The sequence below is a fragment of the Biomphalaria glabrata genome, chromosome 2 (genome assembly GCF_947242115.1).
Source record: "Biomphalaria glabrata chromosome 2, xgBioGlab47.1, whole genome shotgun sequence".
Classification (NCBI taxonomy): Eukaryota; Metazoa; Mollusca; class Gastropoda; family Planorbidae; genus Biomphalaria; species Biomphalaria glabrata.
This window is the reverse complement of record NC_074712.1, coordinates 63,184,137-63,203,243: the sequence shown is the minus strand read 5'-3', so window position 1 is coordinate 63,203,243 and position 19,107 is coordinate 63,184,137. Positions and strand designations below refer to the sequence as shown.

The following is a 19,107-nucleotide window of genomic DNA, read 5'->3' as shown; positions in this document are numbered from 1 at the left end:
TCACCATTAATGAATATGTAAATAACTGTATTGAAACAAAAAAATTGTATTGTCTATATAAACAATTTTAGTTTGTTTTTGGCATCAAAATTTTTTGGTTCATTTACTTGTTTATGAAGAGATTGAACTCTGTTTTCACCTGCTTCAAAATGTTCATCCCTGTGTCTGCTTTTTTTTCTCTTCTTTATTATCTCCCTTTCTTTAAAAAATTAATTTAAATTAAAGGCAGAGTCTTTAAGGGGGAAGTGTTGAATTGAGTTTTTTAAATTGCTTTTATAAATATAAGCCATCAAGGCAGAATTTGTTTGATATGTCCTAGACATAAAGTTAATGATATTTGTGTCATGTGTTTAAGATAAAAATACATTCCTTGTTTCATAATAGTACATTCCTGCTTTGTATAAGTATCTTGAAATCAAAATATATTGTGTAGAGAAGTTTTAGGTTGATTGTTACTAAAAAAATAAATGAAGTTGTTTTGATTTAGAAATATTATGTTCATCACACATATTAAGACAGCCAATGGTTTTGATTCCACTCAAGATATTAGTAGAGAATGACAACACAAATTGTCTTGAGTTCTAAATTGTTCATTAAAATGTTTCAAAATATTTTCTTTTGTTTCTTTACTGGTGTGAATGCTTCTTATAAAGCTTGCCTTCCAATAAGAAGATTAAGCAGGAGTGCAGTATTTCAGGTGGCTAAGCCATTCCAGCTGAGACGTACATACCCATTGTCAGTTAAAGTTCTATTTTTGCTATGCTGTCTACACCTGTCCTGTGCAGTAACTTTCCTTTAGGTCTCAAATGCGTATCCCATGATGCCTTTGTAAGATATCCCAGCTTTCATGTTCGGAAGCTGCCTGCTGCCAAGTGTTCTCCACTATATCAGTCCAAGAAAGTTGACGCTTGGTCTTTAAAGTATTTTCAGTGGGCATCTCTGTTATGCCAACTACCTTTCAGCTCACACACACACAAAAAATTGCCAGTTGTTCTTAAACAGGATATGTGAATCTTGACACTGCTGAATAATCAACATACTAGGATGCACAAAGACCTTCAGAATACATTCAATAGAACGTTTCATAGCCTAGTACAAAGTACAGTCTAACATTCCTGTCAACAACATTGACATCACCCCCCCCCCCTCCTCCGGCATTCCCCACTCCTCTAGCACGGCATCTCAAAACATTGAACAAAACTGTATAGGTGTGCAACATCTAGATTTATTTTTTTTCCTATAGCAGTGACAGTATCATGGTGTCACACAAGACACACTCTGTTATAGTGAGAGCACACACACACACACATGATTATAGTTGCCATTTCAAAGTGAATACAAATCTTACCAAATAATAAAAGGATGAGACAACAAGAGAAGACACTGCACTCAAGACGCACAGTGAATCTAGTTAAACACAATATATTTACCAAACAGGCTCATTCTTTTATATTTGTTTTCCAATAACCAATTATAAGTTTCCCTTCTCACTAGTGCTATCTTGTAAGGGATAAACTGTATGTATCTTGTAAGGGATAAACTATGTATCTTGTAAGGGATAAACTGTGTGTATCTTGTAAGGGATAAACTGTATGTATCTTGTAAGGGATAAACTGTATGTATCTTGTAAGGGATAAACTGTATGTATCTTGTAAGGGATAAACTGGGCTATAACTAATTGAATGGATCACCACACACCAAAATAATAAACATTTCAAAATCACACATACACAATTTTTTAAAACCACTGATAAAATAAACGCATGGACAAAAAGATTGAGCAACAGTATTTCGTATGTCATGGTCAAAACAATAAGCCCTAGAGTAATACAAAAGTGTCAGCTATATAGTGATACTCAGAAATACCTCATTCTGGCATTGTAAGAGTTTCAATAAGCACTTCTTAAATACAATATTAACACAGAGATAAAAGGATTAGACAGATGTCAGCTATATAGTGATACTGAGAAATACAAATTCTGGCCTTGTAAGAGTTTCAACATGCACTTCTTAAATACAATATAAATACAGAAGTGAAAGCATTTGACAGATGGCTGTAAAATATTTTCAGATGAAAGAAAAGTTTTTTAAATAGACAGTGGCTATTGGAATTACACAACAACCAATCAATGCTGCTAGTTTTTCTAGTTTCAAAATGAGTCAGCTCTTAATCATTGTGTGAGATGTTTTTGTGTTGTAGGCATCCCCTGTAAATTCGGCAAAAGTTATGGGCCAGATAAGGGTAGGTTAACCAACATAATAAAACCCTAGAACTATTATTATGGCGCCAGGTATCCGCCTTCACACCCTCACCTGTTAGTAAGAGCAGTTTTGCCGGGCTTAATATCTAAGCCACACGAGCAGGCCAGGTGCTGGACTTAGTTGTCAGAGGCTATTTGAGACGCATGCCATTAGGAGTATTTTATAGACAATGGGAGCCTAACCCCATTGACACCCCTGGCCATGACAACCTTTGAAACTATTATAAATATTTCATACAATGTATAAAGCCCTGAGACAAGCTCTTGAGTATATATTAGATGCTATTTTATTTTTTACAAAATCAATCTTTTCCTTTTGTTCAAAAACATACATTAATGAAAACTTAATTTAATTTTACAAAATACTGAAAAAACGTTAATCTATAAGAAAATAGAACAAATAAAAATATGAGATAAAAATCACCAGGAACAAACAACAGAATAAATTACATTGATCATATTGAAAACTGGGAATGTGCAGAAGGTTAAAAAAAAAAGAATAAAGAAATGAAACAAATAATTCAATAAGTGATGTTAAAACTAGTATGCTGCTATTTAAAATATAGAAAGGTAAATACTGCCTATCAGTGTTAAAGCTCTCATTGGACTACTTTATATACAAGCTGCATTATTTATACTGTAGGAGTGAACTGAATTCCTTCAGCCCACTGTACCAGTGAAAAGTTTCGAAAGATGTGGACTCCAAAGAACCTTTCTATAGCAAGTCAACCGGGGTAAAATACTGAAGAAGTGCATACAAAATCATTCATGCATGATTGCAAACAGAGGTCTGTGTTCTCAATTCAAAGCTAAGCAGACGCCTAAGATTTAAACAAGAAAAAAACATTAAAAATACTTTTTTTTAAAGACAATACTCCTTTATACAACTTATAGAGCGTTTGTTTTTCTTAATAACTAATGCCTGTTACATTAAAAAACAATTCCCCCTGGTTAAGCGAATATATAGATCTACTAGACTTTATAATATTGATAGGCCTTTAGATCTAGACTTAGAAGAAGATACACAAAATTTTCTTGAACATTTATTTATTATACTGTTCGACGAATTTGGAAATACCTGAAGACATTTAGTCCATTCAAGATAAATATTTTCTCATTTTCTTGTCAAATTTAATCTTTTTTTTTTAACTTTTAACAGTCAAACTAGAGCTTCCCTCATGAGGCCAACAAGCTACTAATTCTTTTCCCAGCAATATACAGCAACTGTCAAATTTCTAGAAAAATCTTTGGAGTCCTTTTCTACATCCGTGTCCTGTAGGTTTTTGTTTCCATGAAGTTATGAGTTGAATAGAGGTATTCTAAAAAAAAAAAGCTTAAAAAGAAGAATAATAACAAAAAAAAAAAAAAACGGTCTGTCACAGGAGTAACAAAAAAAAAAAAACAGTTGAGTTTGCTTAATAAGTCAAACAGAGAGTCACTTCTGCAATTAAACAATCTCTAATGTTTTCCTGGCAAGTCTTTTCTTTGCTTGTATGGCACTTGGGATGAAAATGTTCAAATCTAAGGTTATCCTAGCTCTATAAAGATCACAACTTTAGAACTACCATGAGAGTAATGCAAGAAATTTTGTGATGAGATTCTGTTCAAATTAAAACAACTTCTAAAAATTCTATAAAATCTTTCGTTAACAAATAGAAACAAAGTTAAGCGATAAGCTTTTTCATTAACAAATAGAAACAAAGTTAAGAAATGTGTTTTTTCATTAACAAATATAAACAAAGTTAAGAAATGTGTATTTTCAAATTAAAACAAAAGGACAAGAAATTATACAGAATTAAAATTGATAATGAACATTGAAATTGTAGAATACCCATAAAAGGTAATTTACTGGGTTTGTTTATGTATTGAAATACATTATGGAATATGGAGTATTAATTTATATTTTCACATCTAAGTTTTTCGTAAAAACAATCATAACAATGTCTTTCCTATCCAACTGAAGAACAAAACCCTTGACCTAAGCCAAAGTTAGGATGTACATTTTGCTCTAAGTCAGGGGTTCTCAACCTGTGACCATTTGCCAGGGGTCGCGTAAGACCATCGAAACTATGGATTGTTTTTGCCTACTCTTCTATAGCTGTATGTGTGTGTTGGAGGGGGGGGGTCGTGGCAGAGTGGGAGATTGTAAAAAGGGGTCACCGAGATTAAAAGGTTGAGAACCGCTGCTCTAAGTAGCATGCATTCTAAAGCTCTAAGAAATATCTGCCGCTAGGCACCACATGTTGGTGACCTCTGCACTATTTCTGGGTAATAAGGCATCAAACAATCATTTCTAATGTAGCACAAAACTTCAAAGAAATTTACTAATAGTGAAGAGTTTCAATTTTTTTTTTTAAAAAGTAAAAATTGAAGAAAAGAAAATTACAGATTAACCCATTAGCTCCTTCTGTAGTCAAGAATGTTTTCTCATTTTTGTCCTAAACCGTTGTAAAATGTTTCTAAAATCCCCTTTTCAATATGCTTGCAAGCATAATTACAAATCATTTTGGAGGTTGCTGATTCTATTTTTTGAAACGATTAGGCCCATAGCCCCAGTATGTAAGACCCCACCTGGGAAAATGAGTATTTTTTTTTTATATTGTACAGGTATTAAAAGTATATATTTCTTTAAACTAGACATTCTATTTTTTTAAGTTGTTTGTTTATTTATTAGTATTAGATCTTGAATTTGATTATTTTTTCAAAATATTTATTTTTTTTAGGATTCTTTTATTCAGAGTTATCCCTCTGCTTAAGGTGTGGGAAGGGTTTTTCCTAACCAGAAATGGGTTAAAAATATAAAACAATTTAAAATGCAAGTAAAATGTTGCCAACTACAATTAGGGTTAAAAACAAAATGTTACATGATTCAAAATGATTTGATCAATAGATTAATTTGTTCAAAAGTAAAACAAAGTACATCAGTTCCATTAATACTGATAGCTACAGTAATGATACAATATTAAATCATTGGTTGTCTTTCTATCTTAAGGTCCTGAGAGGTGGCGCATTGATATACTCATGAACATTTTATAGTTGAAAACAATGAAAGGAAAAGAGCCATTATATTCACAGAAGTAAACATCACCCTGCTAGTGGCACTAAACTTGTGATAGGAGAAGTAATACTGCCATAATAACAATCCAAGAAACATAAGCAGCCCTCAGTCTTATATGCCAACCACTGAGAATACACTGACAGTTGAAGTGAGTACCTATATCAAATCTACCTAAAGATTGATATCAAAGTTCAAAGTGCATTGAAACAAATGTTATTAAAAGCACCACATCAATTTCATGAAACAATCAGCTAAACCCAGGCTGGCTTTCAAAATATGCATTAACTAAGTACAAAGCACCAATATGTACAAACTAGTCTCTTAAACCCAGGCTGACTTTTAAAAATGGGGCAGGAATGTACACAGCACCAACATGAACAGACTAGTCTCATGTATCTCCAGACAAAATTAGATGCAACAATGACAGCTAACCAATTTACTTTCAAAATGCCAACATAAAAAAAAATTACTAATTATGTAACACTGTAAGTTTTGGCAAGACAGATAGGTCAGTGCATGTATTTATAGATAAAACAATATGATGGGTGAGCTGCACCAGTATCTGCCAGTTGAGAGATCAGAAATAAGTTGACCATAGCAACAAGAAATAAAGTGAAGAATGACCATGGCAACAAGAAATAAAGTGAAGAATAACCATGGCAACAAGAAATAAAGTGAAGAATGACCATGGCAACAAGAAATAAAGTGAAGAATGACCATGGCAACAAGAAATAAAGTGAAGAATGACCATAGCAACAAGAAATAAAGTGAAGAATGACCATGGCAACAAGAAAAAAAGTGAAGAATGACCATAGCAACAAGAAATAAAGTGAAGAATGACCATAGCAACAAGAAATAAAGTGAAGAATGACCATAGCAACAAGAAATAAAGTAAAAAAATGACTATAGGGCAACAAAAAATAAGCGGGAAAATGACAATAGCAATAAGAAATAAAGTGAAAAATGACCATTGCAACAAGAAATAAGGGGGGAAATGACCATAGCAATAAGAAATAAGGTAAAAAAAAAAAAAAAAGTCCACAGCAACAAGAATTGAGATGAACCAAACAGAAACATTAATGAACCAAAAGCTAGGAAAAACAGTTATCACATAGGGACTATCACAGTCAAACTTCTTAGTCAGAAATTTGCTAATGAGAATTTTCTTAGGGAAAAAAAAAACAACAACAAAAAGGTATAATAAGTTGAATGTCAACTCTATGCCATTTTTAAATTAGTTACGATCAAAATGATCATCTTTTAAATTGTATGTGAAAAAAAAAAATAATAATTTTATAACATTTTCATGAATACTATAACAAACTACTTTATATGAAATAAAATCGTCAATAATACATGGTTTAAAACGTTATGTCAAAATAAAATGAAGAAATTAAATGGTGCATTTACGGTTAAAAAATAAATTTGGTTTTATAAAAATCTATCTACTCTACCATTGTTGGTGGGGACTAATTGAGGGCTTCGTTAAAATACACAACATTGAGGGACAATGTTATTTTATCAACAGCTTTTTTCCCTGATGAGTCAGAGAGGAATCGCAACAGGAAGGAATGATGCTAAGACTCCATAACTTTTTTATTGGTAGCTTCATTGGTATGCATTTCATAATTCCGCAGATCCTCCATGGACATTTCTAGAACAAACAATATTAATATCTTAACATCAAAAAAACTATACAGTACAGATTCGTTTAAGTTAATCAGCATTTATACTTTTTTAAAATTAATTTGTTCATAACATGTCTCAATGTTAAACACAAAGTCAGAAAATGTGTAGGTACAATATTATTCAGTGTAGTTGAAAGATCAGCTCCTCTTGTCTATAGAATATTTTGACAAAACAAGTGCCTCAAATATACTCTGCCAACCTAGTAAAAACATCTGGCCTGTTTATGTGGCTTAGGCACAAAGCTCTGTAGATCTACTTTTTTTAAGACTTGAGAATGGGGATACTAGGTGCCTCTAGAACCAAGAGCTATTGCCATTCCTTTGGATACATCAGCTGTGTGGGCCACATCGTTCTGACCACTGCTGATGCCCACGCATTTAATGGCCATAGATAAATAACCATTTTTAGGAATTAGGTGTCCCACAATGACCTGATCCCAGTTTAAACAATGTGAAACAAGGACAAGACCATCTGTCCGTTAAAGACAAAGATCATTTGCAATTATCTTCCTACAGAGTACAGCACCAGAAAAAAAAGAAGTAAATCATGCAAAATAATGGGAGACATAGGAACAGATGGATCTTCCGGTAAGACGATTGATCGCCCAGTAAGAGTGGATGATAACAGAAATAATTGAGTTAACAAGTCAACAGAACAACTGTAATGACTCACAAGACAAATATCAGATGAAAGTTATAAGTTCTTAGTAAGACTCTTTCTGGACACTTACGTCACAAGTACTGAAACCTGCTTCAAACCCAAATATTTGATAGACTCACAAAATGATTATTTGATAAGACTATCACAAAATGAATATCAGATAGACTGTCAAAAAATGATTATCTGATAGACTGTCACAAAATGATTATTTGAAAAACAATGACAGTACCCATGTTGAATAATTTCTAAGGTATTTAAAAAAAAAAAGCCACGTGTAATCTTAAACTACTTACCTATCCATTCATCTACCCATGCAAAAGCTTGACGGTGTCCCAATAGAAGAATGTCACGAACAGTCTAAAAAAATAATTTTTCCATTATCAAATGTTTTTTTTTGGGTGAAAAAAAACAACAAAGGTACTTAGCATTTCAACAAGATCCAGTGAACCTGTCCTATCTTTTTTTTTAATATAGTACACCTGACAGAGTTTCTAATTTCAATACAAAATTATACAGTAAACCTAACCTACTTTAGAATTTTAATGCAATAAACTTAACCTACTTTATAACTTAATACTGTAAATCTTCTAATTTTAATATAGTTAACCAGTAACACACTTTAATAAACTATATATCATGAAATTATGCTATTATGTATTCATGTAATGCTCTTTTTCATAAAAGGAAAAATCTAGAAACAAAAACGAAAGCTCAAACACAAACAGTTACCTTGTGAGTGAAGGACTCGACTTTACCCTGTAGTCCAAACACTTCAAACTTCACTTTCACACACTTGTAAGAGCACATGACTGGAGAACTGTCGGACTACACGGCACAGGGAATAGAGAACAGTAGAAGAAATCAAACAGCTAAATAAAAAAATGTAATAATTGGAAAAAAAAAATGTGTACTATGTATTTAGCAAGTTGTTTAAGAAGCTGTTTAACTAAATCTTTTTATAAATAACTTAAAAATATCTGAACACATATTCAGGGTGTCCTCATCTCTATAAAAATATGTTCATGGATGCAAGTTTGTATGATTGGAAGGTGGGGGGAATATAATGAGAAAATTGAGAAGCACAATAGTTTTCTGTCGTAACAATGGATGGCTGCCTGGTCATTTTTGTGGATTCAAACAATGCAAATTGCTATCTCCTGCTGTCCTGCGGCAAGCTTGGGCTTGGATGTAATAATCTTCAATTCTGAAGAAACATCGGTAACATCTAAGCACAACAAAGAAGAAACCGTGTACCACTGCTCTAAGAAAACACACTGACATTGTATTTGGAGCTATGATCATCCAAAACAGCGGTTCTCAACCTTTTAAGCTCGGCGACTCCTTTCTACAATAAATCACTCTGCCGCACCTTCCCCCCCCCCCCCCATAGACACACACAGCAATAGAAGAATAAACAATAACAATCCTTATTTTTTATGGTCTTAGGCGACCCCTGGTTGACCCACAGGTTGAGAACCCCTGATCTAAAATCTAATATAGCCTTCCCCGTAAAAAAAAAAAGATTTGACCGTATTAGAAACTTTTGCTTATCTCTTTTCCTTTACCAGAAACTAACAAGGGAAGAAACTGGAATTTTTAAAAATTTGAAAAACAAGGGAAGGCAACAAGATCAAACAGTCAGACGCGGTGATGGACAAGACAACACCAAGTGAGAAGGCATCTAGTGAATATCAACTGTTTCAAGAACCTTTCAGAGATTACTGAAGTACTGCATATACAAAATTTAACATTACTGACAAACTATAGCCAACATAGTTGTTATTCTCTCTATTTTTCACATGACATTAACAAAATTAATTAGTTACATTATAATCAATTTACGACAAAGAATTTGTAAGACATAAGCTTCTCTTTACTGAGGCAATAATAAATTTTCATTTCAAGAAATTTGCTAAAAGTACAACCATTTTAAGCCAGGGTAAATATGATAAGAAAAAAAAAGATACAAATTTAACTCAGAAAACAACATATGGCAAGAATGTAGGTCAATCAATATAAATATAGGGTTAGGATGTTACTGGATCAATGAGAAAGGATTGTATGTTTCAGTTCAATGGCCAGCTATTGATTGTCTAAATATAGACTAACCTAAAGTAACTTGAGCTGTTTCTGGAACATTCAACGAGACTAAACAAAGCTAAACTTACTGCCCAGTTTTTCTGCAAGGGTCCTCTGTCTGTTTTTATTGACTTGAACCTTGTTAAATCCTGACAACAAAAGTATACCTCAATATACACATCAAATAAAAGAGACCAAAAAAAAATTGAGTGCCCTGCATGAAGAGGCTAAGGAAAGTTCTTTTGTTTCAACAAGTGCCCATCCCAATAACAAACTACCACTTTTCTATTATCAAATAAAAAAATAAATAAAAATAAATAAACGGAATCAGTGTATTTCTCTTCTGTCTAACTAATTTACCTTGTATTTCTCTTCTGTCTAATTTATCTTGTATTTCTCTTCTAACTAATTTACCTCGTATTTCTCTTGTCTAACTAATATACCTTATATTTCTATTCTAACTAATTTACCTCATATTTCTCTTCTGTCTAACTAATTTACCTCGTATTTCTCTTCTGTCTAACTAATTTACCTCGTATTTCTCTTCTGTCTAACTAATTTACCTCATATTTCTATTCTAACTAATTTACCTCATATTTCTCTTCTGTCTAACTAATTTACCTCATATTTCACTTCTAACTAATTTACCTCGTATTTCTCTTCTGTCTAATTTACCTCATATTTCTCTTCTGTCTAACTAATTTACCTCCTATTTCTCTTCTGTCTAACTTATTTACCTCGCTCTCCTTATAATGTTTGGCTGGTAGTGGGTCCAGTACAATATCAACAAAGTCAATTTCTCTTTTATCCAACTCTTCTTGAGACAACTGGAGACACTGACAATGTGAAACGTAGGATGGTTGTATAATCAATTACTGATTAAGTATGACAAACTATAATCATACAACATTAACAATTTTTAATCATTGAAACATAATTATGCAAGAAAAAAACTCTCGTACTTTTAGCAATGTGTATTCATAATTTTTTTTTTTTTAACTTATCTACAAACTATTAATACAATATGCAAAAGATTACATTTTCTGATATCCCAGCATTATCTTCATAGCGAGTTTCTATGTAAATGTTGAACCTTGGTAAAAATGAACACTGTAAAATCAGATATAGTTGACAGGTAAAGCTTTTTCAATACAAAGAGCAGGGTACTGCTTACAACAAAAAAAAAGTATAAAACATAGGATATATTTTGAAAATGTTCTATAATGTAATGCTTTCTAAAAAAGCACATTCTTTTAAAATGAAGCTTTTATAAACACTAATACTGCTAAAATTGAACTTCTAACCAACGTAACAGTAACTTACTGTGTACTCTTGTATTCAGAAGTTCCCATAGTGGTGTGATGGATCATGCAAAAAAAAAAAAAAGAAAAAGATTACATTGAAAAGAATACGAAAAGAAAGTTTTTATAATAAGAATATGCCGGTACCATCCTTTTCATACGTTATAGATTGACTGTTTAGCATATTACCTGTAATAGTGTAGGGATAATAGTTCCACGCTTTCTCTGTTATATAGAACACTTTGGGTATTAAAGCTCGAATCCATGATGGCAAATGACTATACAAAAAAAAACAAAAAAAACAGTTTATAAATACTTGAAACAAATATTAATAATAATAATAATAATAATTTTATTTATAAAGCGCTGTTGACAAACAAAATGTAGGCTCAAGGCGCTGTAACAACATTACAAACAAAAACACGATAGCTAAAATGACAGTTAATCTAAAAAAGTTTTAAACCGATAGGTCTTAATGTTCTTCTTAAAAGTGGTGTAGCATGTTGTCTGTCTGAGATCAATGGGAAGTGAGATTCAAATAAAATAACTTGAAAATAGAGTTTAAATTCTTCTTCTTCGTTCTCGAGTTTAAATAATGTAACATTTATATCCCTTGCTTTTAAAGTCATCCTTTTTTTTTTCTCTACTGCAACATGATATAAATATGATTTAGATTTTACGGTTCTAGTCCTGATTGACAAAAGTCGCCCACTTCACGACAACTTGGCGTAGTTAGGATTGAGCTAGTGGCTGCTGTCTTCCAAGATTTTTTCGATTTTGCTGAGACATTTTTGTTTAAAAAGTTTTTTAAAATATGGTAGTGTTGTGCATGTGGTTTATGATGCTCTTTTGATAAGGTTGTCTAAGTGGCGCAACAGTTTAGAATTAGATGAAACATTGCCTTGCCAACAAGTTATTCCAATTGTTAGCAGATTTTGTATTGCCGCACAGTAAAATTATCTAAGATCTTATACACATAGATAAAATAATAGTTGCAAATGTATGTAAAAGTGTTACCAACTTTGATAAATGAATTCTCTTCTCTGTGTACTGTCCAACACCTCTAACTGGGTCATGACACACTTCATTCTTGACTATTTCTACACCCTCACCTTTCTCAGACTGCTCATGGCTATGTTTGGCGATCATGTACAGCTGACCTATGCGGTACTGGAAACAAACAAATTAATACAGTCCATCTATCTCTAACATTCCCAACTCATCATTAAAAATAAACTTAAATGACATTTCCCAGACTACAATTTCCAGGGGTATACTGCTTGGTTGTCTGAGAAATATCTTTAAAATACACTGGTACAACAAAGTAGAAAACACCAAACTGTAGGAGATGAGTAGACAGAAAAATATACAGGTGCAAAACTTAGAGAGGAAGTCAAGATGGATTGGTCACACTCTTAGAAAAGAGACCAACAACAGAGCTAGATAGGCCTTAGAGTGGAACCCTCAGGGAACAAAACGTAGAGCAGTGGTCTTCAACGGGGGCGATATCGCCCCCTTGGGGGCGTTTTTGAGATTTTGGGGGGCGCTGGGAGCCAAAGGGGCGGTAAGGGGGCGCTGGGCACAATAGGGGGCGGTAAGGGGGCGCTGGGCATAAAGGGGGCAAGAAGAAACTTAAGGTGCACTGCACAAAAGAAATTTCAAAATATTCTTCAACATTAAAGCTGGCAAACTACATGTAGACAAGTTCTAGGTCGCTTGCTTCTAATTTAAGAACAGAAACAACGTTTGAAATGGAGTTCGGGAATCCCATTTTCTATTTTTAAAGTTTTACTCTTTTGCTGTAATTGTAGGGCATCTATTGTCCTTAGATCTTGCGCGCGTAAACGTTTATGATTTGAAAAACAAAGTAGATAATACACCTTTTAGATTATAGTTTATTTCATCTACATATGTTAATATATTGATATGTAAATGTTAATTTTAAAAAAATCGTTAAAGCTAACATTCAAATAGAATAATTTTACCTTTTTTTAAACAAAAACATTGACAAAGTGTTGTTACGACAACTCGATGGTATGTAATGTCATATTGTTAAAAGTTTTAGTGAATAGCCACTAGATAAAAAGTATTCCCATGTTCTACTTTGAATGACGGCATTTTCAGATGAGGTTCAATGAAACCAAGTCGGCTTCACGAACATAGCAATGTCCAATAATAACTTAAGAATGTTCATGAACAATTATAAAAAAACGGCAAAGCATGATATGTTTTAATGGCTTCTTAGAAAAATGCATAGCTTTTTTTAGGTCTTATGATATTGTTTGAAAAGTGATTAAAACTAAAATTATTTTTTTTTAGCACATGTTACACAAAAAGACATTTTTTCTGTTAGTGATGAAATTTTATTTCAAAATTGTCTAGTTATGTAGCTTATGACGACATATAGAGAACCATCAGTGGTTGGACAATGGCTTCATAAGTAATATAGAAATACAGAACATAGCTATTCACTATTCACCTTGGGAGTTATGATACACAGGCAACATCTTAAGAAAAGTTTAGCCCGCAATTTCATTTCTATTTGAATCTAATTATAAAAATTGTAAATAAAATAGAAACCCATGCAGAAAATAATCTCATCCTTCAACAGCTTTGAGAAACAAATGATGACAAAGATGTTAGACTCTTGTTGTAAACGGAAGTTCGCTGGATTTCGAAAGGGGTTTGTTAGTGTTCGTTTTGTTCAACTGTTGGCGGTGACTTAAAGCTGGCTAAAAAAAAAATGTTTTTACATGGTAGGCATCTAACGCAAATAAATGAAACCAACCTTCGACTGCAAGGAAAGAAATGTACTTTACAATTACACCTGAAAACAGTAGGCCCTAATATTCCAAAATTTAAAAGGGGACTATTCTTAAGATTTGAAAGAAAGTCATAACAATCAGATTAATTTTTGTGTGTAATCACAGCAAATTAATTGACAATTTTTGTATAATGATAATATTGGTATTGCCTTCGATTCCGAAGAATACGACTGAGTTCAGTGTTTCACATAACTACGCAAACCCAGTTTCGACCTGCATATTTTCCAGAATTTTGTGCAGACAAAGCCGTTGTCTGCTGGCGGTCTATTTAAATTTTCTTTCTGTTTTTGCGCCTGTCTTCAATAATGGCTTTTCTTTTGAGTCTCAAATGTTTGTTCCGCTGCTTTTGTGAGAGCTCTCCAACTGTATCTCTCAGAGGCCATCTGCTGCCAGAGAATGCTGCCAGTTACTTTCCTCTATGCCAGTGAGGGCATCTTTATAGCGCTTACGGGGGCACCTCTGTAACTCTGTCCTACTCTAAGCTCACCAAAGAAGATCGCCTTTGGCATGCGGTCGTCTCAAATGCTAGATAAGTGTTATTGACAGCATAAAAATTAATAAAAATATGATATTTTGTTCAAATTTGCCTTCTCACGCTTCTTTATAAGTGTTTTTTTTTATAGGGGGGCGCTGGCGGATTTTTTTAAAGGAAAAAATACGAAAAGGGGGCGGTAGGCCAAAAAAGGTTGAAGATCACTGACGTAGAGGAAGACCAAAAAGAATGTGGTGGTGCAGTATACTAGATGAAGCCGAGAGGACAGGAAAGAGCTGGGAAGCCATTAAAAAACTAGCAAGAGACTGTGGAGAGTGGCATGTTTTTACTGAGGCCCTATGTTCCATGATTAACGCAAAGAAAAGATGATGATGATGATACTGCTAGGTAAAAGCTCAGGTTTTACTTAACTTTTCTATAGATTGATTACATTTACTGACAGGTTTGTACATGGTTAAAATATTAAGAAAATTGAATGTGCATATCAACTTAGTGAACTTAGTTATAAACATAACTGAAAGAGACTTACAGTCATTCTAGGGCTAGATTTTATTTTCTCTTTTAAAAAATTCTGAGTTTACTTGAAATCAAAATGGTATCTCTTCCACTTGTATCTACTAAAGAGAGTTATTATTGCTGTCAAATTAGATATAATGTTGTGACTAACCTGACATCACAATAGGCTGGATGTATGTTTAGCACAGTAAAATTAACCAATTGAATAATGTTATTATCCCTAACCAAGGTGGGGCATGGAAAAAAAAAGTGCTTATGGTGAAGCCTTCAGAAAGCTAGCTTGCTGCTAAAATTATTTGGGACAAATAAAAATCTTGAGGAGGTCTAGATTTAGATAGGCACATTGAAGAGAAAACTTGCAGGCTAATTATTCTCTTTATTGTGCCTCATACTAATAAGAGAAAATTAAAGCTGGTAATACAAGCTTAGATCTAAATAGACCATTTAATACAATACTTACCTCCTCCACAGTCAATGGCATACATATTCTGTACTCCTTAATCAACATTGTGTTCGAGGATCTTTGAATACCTTACAGTACAAGGATATGTGTTTATAGATGTTACTTTGGTCATAAAACCTGCATCATTATCAAATCCATTGTAATATTATTAACTTTATTCATCCCCTACAAATTAGTGTTGAATGAATACTTCATTAACTGTTAACATTCAATGCCTATAGATAGAAACAAAAATAGTACAATGATTAGTTAAATAGTTTAGAATAAAAAAAAAAAGAAAACAATCTTCCTATTTAAATTAAATGCAGTTGTGGCAGCTGTGTCACCTAGTGGAGGTAAAAGGTGAGTTTTAGATGACGGGAGACAAAGAGGGGTAAATATTATGTGTGATTATACAGGAAGCTATGACGGCATTGTTATAACTCTGTGATGTGCACTGACATCTCATTTGTGCACTAAAATGTTTGTAAAATGTTTGACATGTTTCGGATGTTCCTTCAGAGTTGAAGATAGTTTACTTCCTAGTCCAAACCTCCCGCAGGACGATGGGGGATGGGAGCGGGCAGGGTTTGAACCCTCGACCGTCGATAAATCCGAACGACAGTCCAGCGCACAAACCGCACGACCAGGCAACCATCCACTGTTAGGAACTAGACTAGAGATGAATGTTGACATTAGAGAAAAACATAATCATCATCATCAAACTCCATTTGAGTTCTGCCTCTAAGTTGAGGAGCTTGAGAAGAAGCTAAACTAAAGACACTGATAAGCTCTGTCTTCGTGATGTTCTGTTGAGTTGCCTCCCTTTTACTGCAGTATAATGACATCAATGAGAATGTCTGTACCAAGTAATGTCTTATGAGTAATAAATTTTTAAATAATTAACTGAAAATTTTGCCCTAGCCTATTGCAAATAGGCCCTTTTAAGGGACCTAGATCTATACATTTCAGATAATCTAGGTTTAGATTCCCGACTCAAGAACTGCATTAATTTTTTGTTTATTTATAATTGATTAGATCTTGTATTGAATCGATCGAATAAAGAAACCCCCTCAGTCGTACCAGTGGCTCACTGTCTAAAGTGAATAAAGTCTTTAAGCAAATGTAGAACTTGCATAGATAATCATCAACCATTTTACAAACATGATCTAGACTCTAAATCTTAATCTAGATGAAGATCTAGAACTAGAAATAATTAATATAAATTAGATTAGTTAGAACTATATCTAGATATATTTAGATATAGTCATTTTGAAGTTAAAGTATAAAATAGGCTCTTCTACAGGATCTAGTAAAGATCTGGATCTATATTAGTATATGGTAGATTCTTATAACTGAACACCGACTTTCGGGAACTAGGTCAATTTTTTATTTTATTTTTTTATTTGGTGAAGGTTTAACTTACAAAAAAACTGAAAGCAGATTCTTATTCTGCAACTAAAGGACTATAAAAATAGCTGTGTTCCTTTGTATTACCACCCATAGTCAAGATTTTATTTTAAAATAAATTGGGTCACCTCATGCTCCTATTTTGAACGCAGTTTTTGGGCTTTCTCCTTTAGTTGAACAGTGAGCACCGGTGTTGAACACCACTATGTAATTGCTAATAAATTAGTGTTACTTAAAAATTATTTAGATTGTGGTAAAAGAAGTAGATTCACTTTTGCAATATGTATTAATAGTCTATTTCCTCATATACTCTCTCTCTCTCTCTCTCTCTCTCTCTCTCTCTCTATATATATATATATATATATATATATATATATATATATATATATATATATATATCGTATATAGTTTATTTATTTAAATACCTATATAATCTATGTGTAGAAACAGACAGAAATAAATTTAGATTATAGAGCTATAAATTAATTATTTTAATTTAATAAACATGATATTTTCTACTAGGCTACTTGTATTTTCTCTCTGTCTTTCTTTTAACTCCCATCCAAGGACCCTCTTCTTGTTTTCATAATTTGGATGTTCGTTTTGTGAAACCTTAACATCCCCTCCCTCCCATAGATTCTTATAATTCTTTTCATGACTCTCTCCCCCTTTCCTACACTGACTGTTGGATAGTTTGTGACACTACTCGCTGAGTGTATACCTTTCCTCACTGCCAGCTTATCTTGCGTGATCACATGCAGTGGGAATGGTCTCTGGCTTCAAATTAGCAGCCCACACTTTTTCTTTCATTCATAAGTTATATATTCTAGATATCTCTATCTAGGTCATGTTTATTCATTGAAAAAATCATAGATTTATTAATCCTAATAATATTTCATAATACGATTTTGCTGTGTTCAAAAAGGAGAATGAGCTGAATTCATTATTATTTGTTTGGACACCCCCTTTTTTAATTTCATTTTAACAGCTAACGGTATAAAGGTGATTGGAATGTCTTTCTAAAGATGTTTGGAAGCTTATTTTGATATGCCCATCAGCCTACAATCAAACAGGCTCATGATATAGCCTTCATCCCTTATATGGGTATGAATTGCCGGGGGAGGTTAAAACAACAGCTTAACATACATGGTTACCGAGAATCTAAATAACTGCCATCTGCTTTGGAAAAACGGAACAAAATTACCGGAACTTATCTAAAATTGGACATGCGCAGTCCCGAAACTTCGTTTTTAGCTCCAAACATAAAAACAAATGAATTACCAACAAAAAAAAAGCAACCTGTTCAAAAAGGAGAATTCGATGGGGTGTTCAAACTATAAGAGCCTCCTCTATATTATATATATATATTATGTGATTAGATCAGATGTACATTCAACTGTACTGACAGTACGACAGTAGTATTACTAGTGACTAGTCAACAAGTCTAAGTCTAGAACTGTAAATGTAAGTAAGTGTAATGCATTGATCAATCAATGATCAGTCAGACTGTGTCACCAACTCACTGACTGTGAGTGTGTCAGACAATGACTCTATGAATTACTATGATATGAGACATGATCATTATCAGTTAAATCATTATGATATGAATGATGATTGATTTACTGAAGTCAGTGAAGTCAAAGAAGAATTGATTATTTATTGAAATTGTAATTTGAAGAAATGAAGATGATTATCAATCAAAATGTAATAATAATCATATTTAAAATAATCAGACACTGACTGAGACAGCTAAGCTAAAAAAAAAACAGTAGACTCGACTCGTCACTCGGTCGGTCAGAGTCAGTAGAGTCAGAGACTAACACAAAGAGAGTCAAGAGTAAATCTACCACTCCACTGTCTCCAGTAGTAGGCCTACCTAGGCCTAGGCTACTAGAGTACTACACTACGACTACACTAGTCTACAGTACTACACTACAGTATGAGTAACAGTACCACTGTGACTGTGAGTGAGACTGAGTGACTGTGTCGTCTGTGTGACTGTACCAGACTAGTCTAGACTAGACATTGTCATTCGATTCAATTTTTTTTTTGGCAAGAAAGCCATGACCAATATAATTATAGATCTACTTTTATGCACACTGTGAGCATACTTAGTTTTCTGAATGATTATGACAATTATGTTTAAAAACAAATAGTCTTGACAACTCAGACTTACCTTGCTTAGGCTAGCTGCACTTAGCAGTATACACAAACTGTCACTGAACTAGATAGATCTAGATGTAATTACAAAACAGGGTTTTACATAAATACATTTTAGATCTACTAAAATACCCAGAATTGTGTATAATATTTGCTATTTATATAGTTAAAAGATTTCTATAACTAATGAATACAACTAGATCATAAACAAAT

At 33.1% G+C, this 19,107-nt stretch overlaps 1 protein-coding gene across 1 annotated transcript; it reads right to left on the bottom strand.

Annotated features, from left to right (window-relative positions):
- Nucleotides 1-1,207: 1,207 nt before the first annotated feature.
- Nucleotides 1,208-15,560, bottom strand: LOC106073869 (cytoplasmic phosphatidylinositol transfer protein 1-like). Its single transcript, XM_056021869.1, has 10 exons — nucleotides 15,343-15,560; nucleotides 12,070-12,218; nucleotides 11,238-11,326; nucleotides 11,071-11,078; nucleotides 10,786-10,857; nucleotides 10,485-10,583; nucleotides 9,837-9,896; nucleotides 8,398-8,493; nucleotides 7,962-8,025; nucleotides 1,208-6,973 (listed from the first exon to the last, which is right to left on the bottom strand). The coding sequence occupies exons 1-10, from the start codon at nucleotides 15,388-15,390 to the stop codon at nucleotides 6,897-6,899; spliced, it is 762 nt and encodes a 253-aa protein (XP_055877844.1). The 5' UTR covers nucleotides 15,391-15,560; the 3' UTR covers nucleotides 1,208-6,896.
- Between the last annotated feature and the right edge of the window lie 3,547 nt (nucleotides 15,561-19,107).

What these genes read in the sequence shown, in the direction of transcription:
- LOC106073869 (XM_056021869.1), bottom strand. Translation starts at nt 15,390, where the DNA reads ATGTTGATTAAGGAGTACAGAATATGTATGCCATTGACTGTGGAGGAG. An exon ending in CCTTGCAGAAAAACTGGGCA is followed by an intron (nt 8,494 to 9,836) that starts GTAAGTTTAGCT and finishes TGTGCCGTGTAG; the next exon opens with TCCGACAGTTCTCCAGTCAT. An exon ending in ATGGGTAGATGAATGGATAG is followed by an intron (nt 6,974 to 7,961) that starts GTAAGTAGTTTA and finishes TGTTTGTTCTAG; the next exon opens with AAATGTCCATGGAGGATCTG.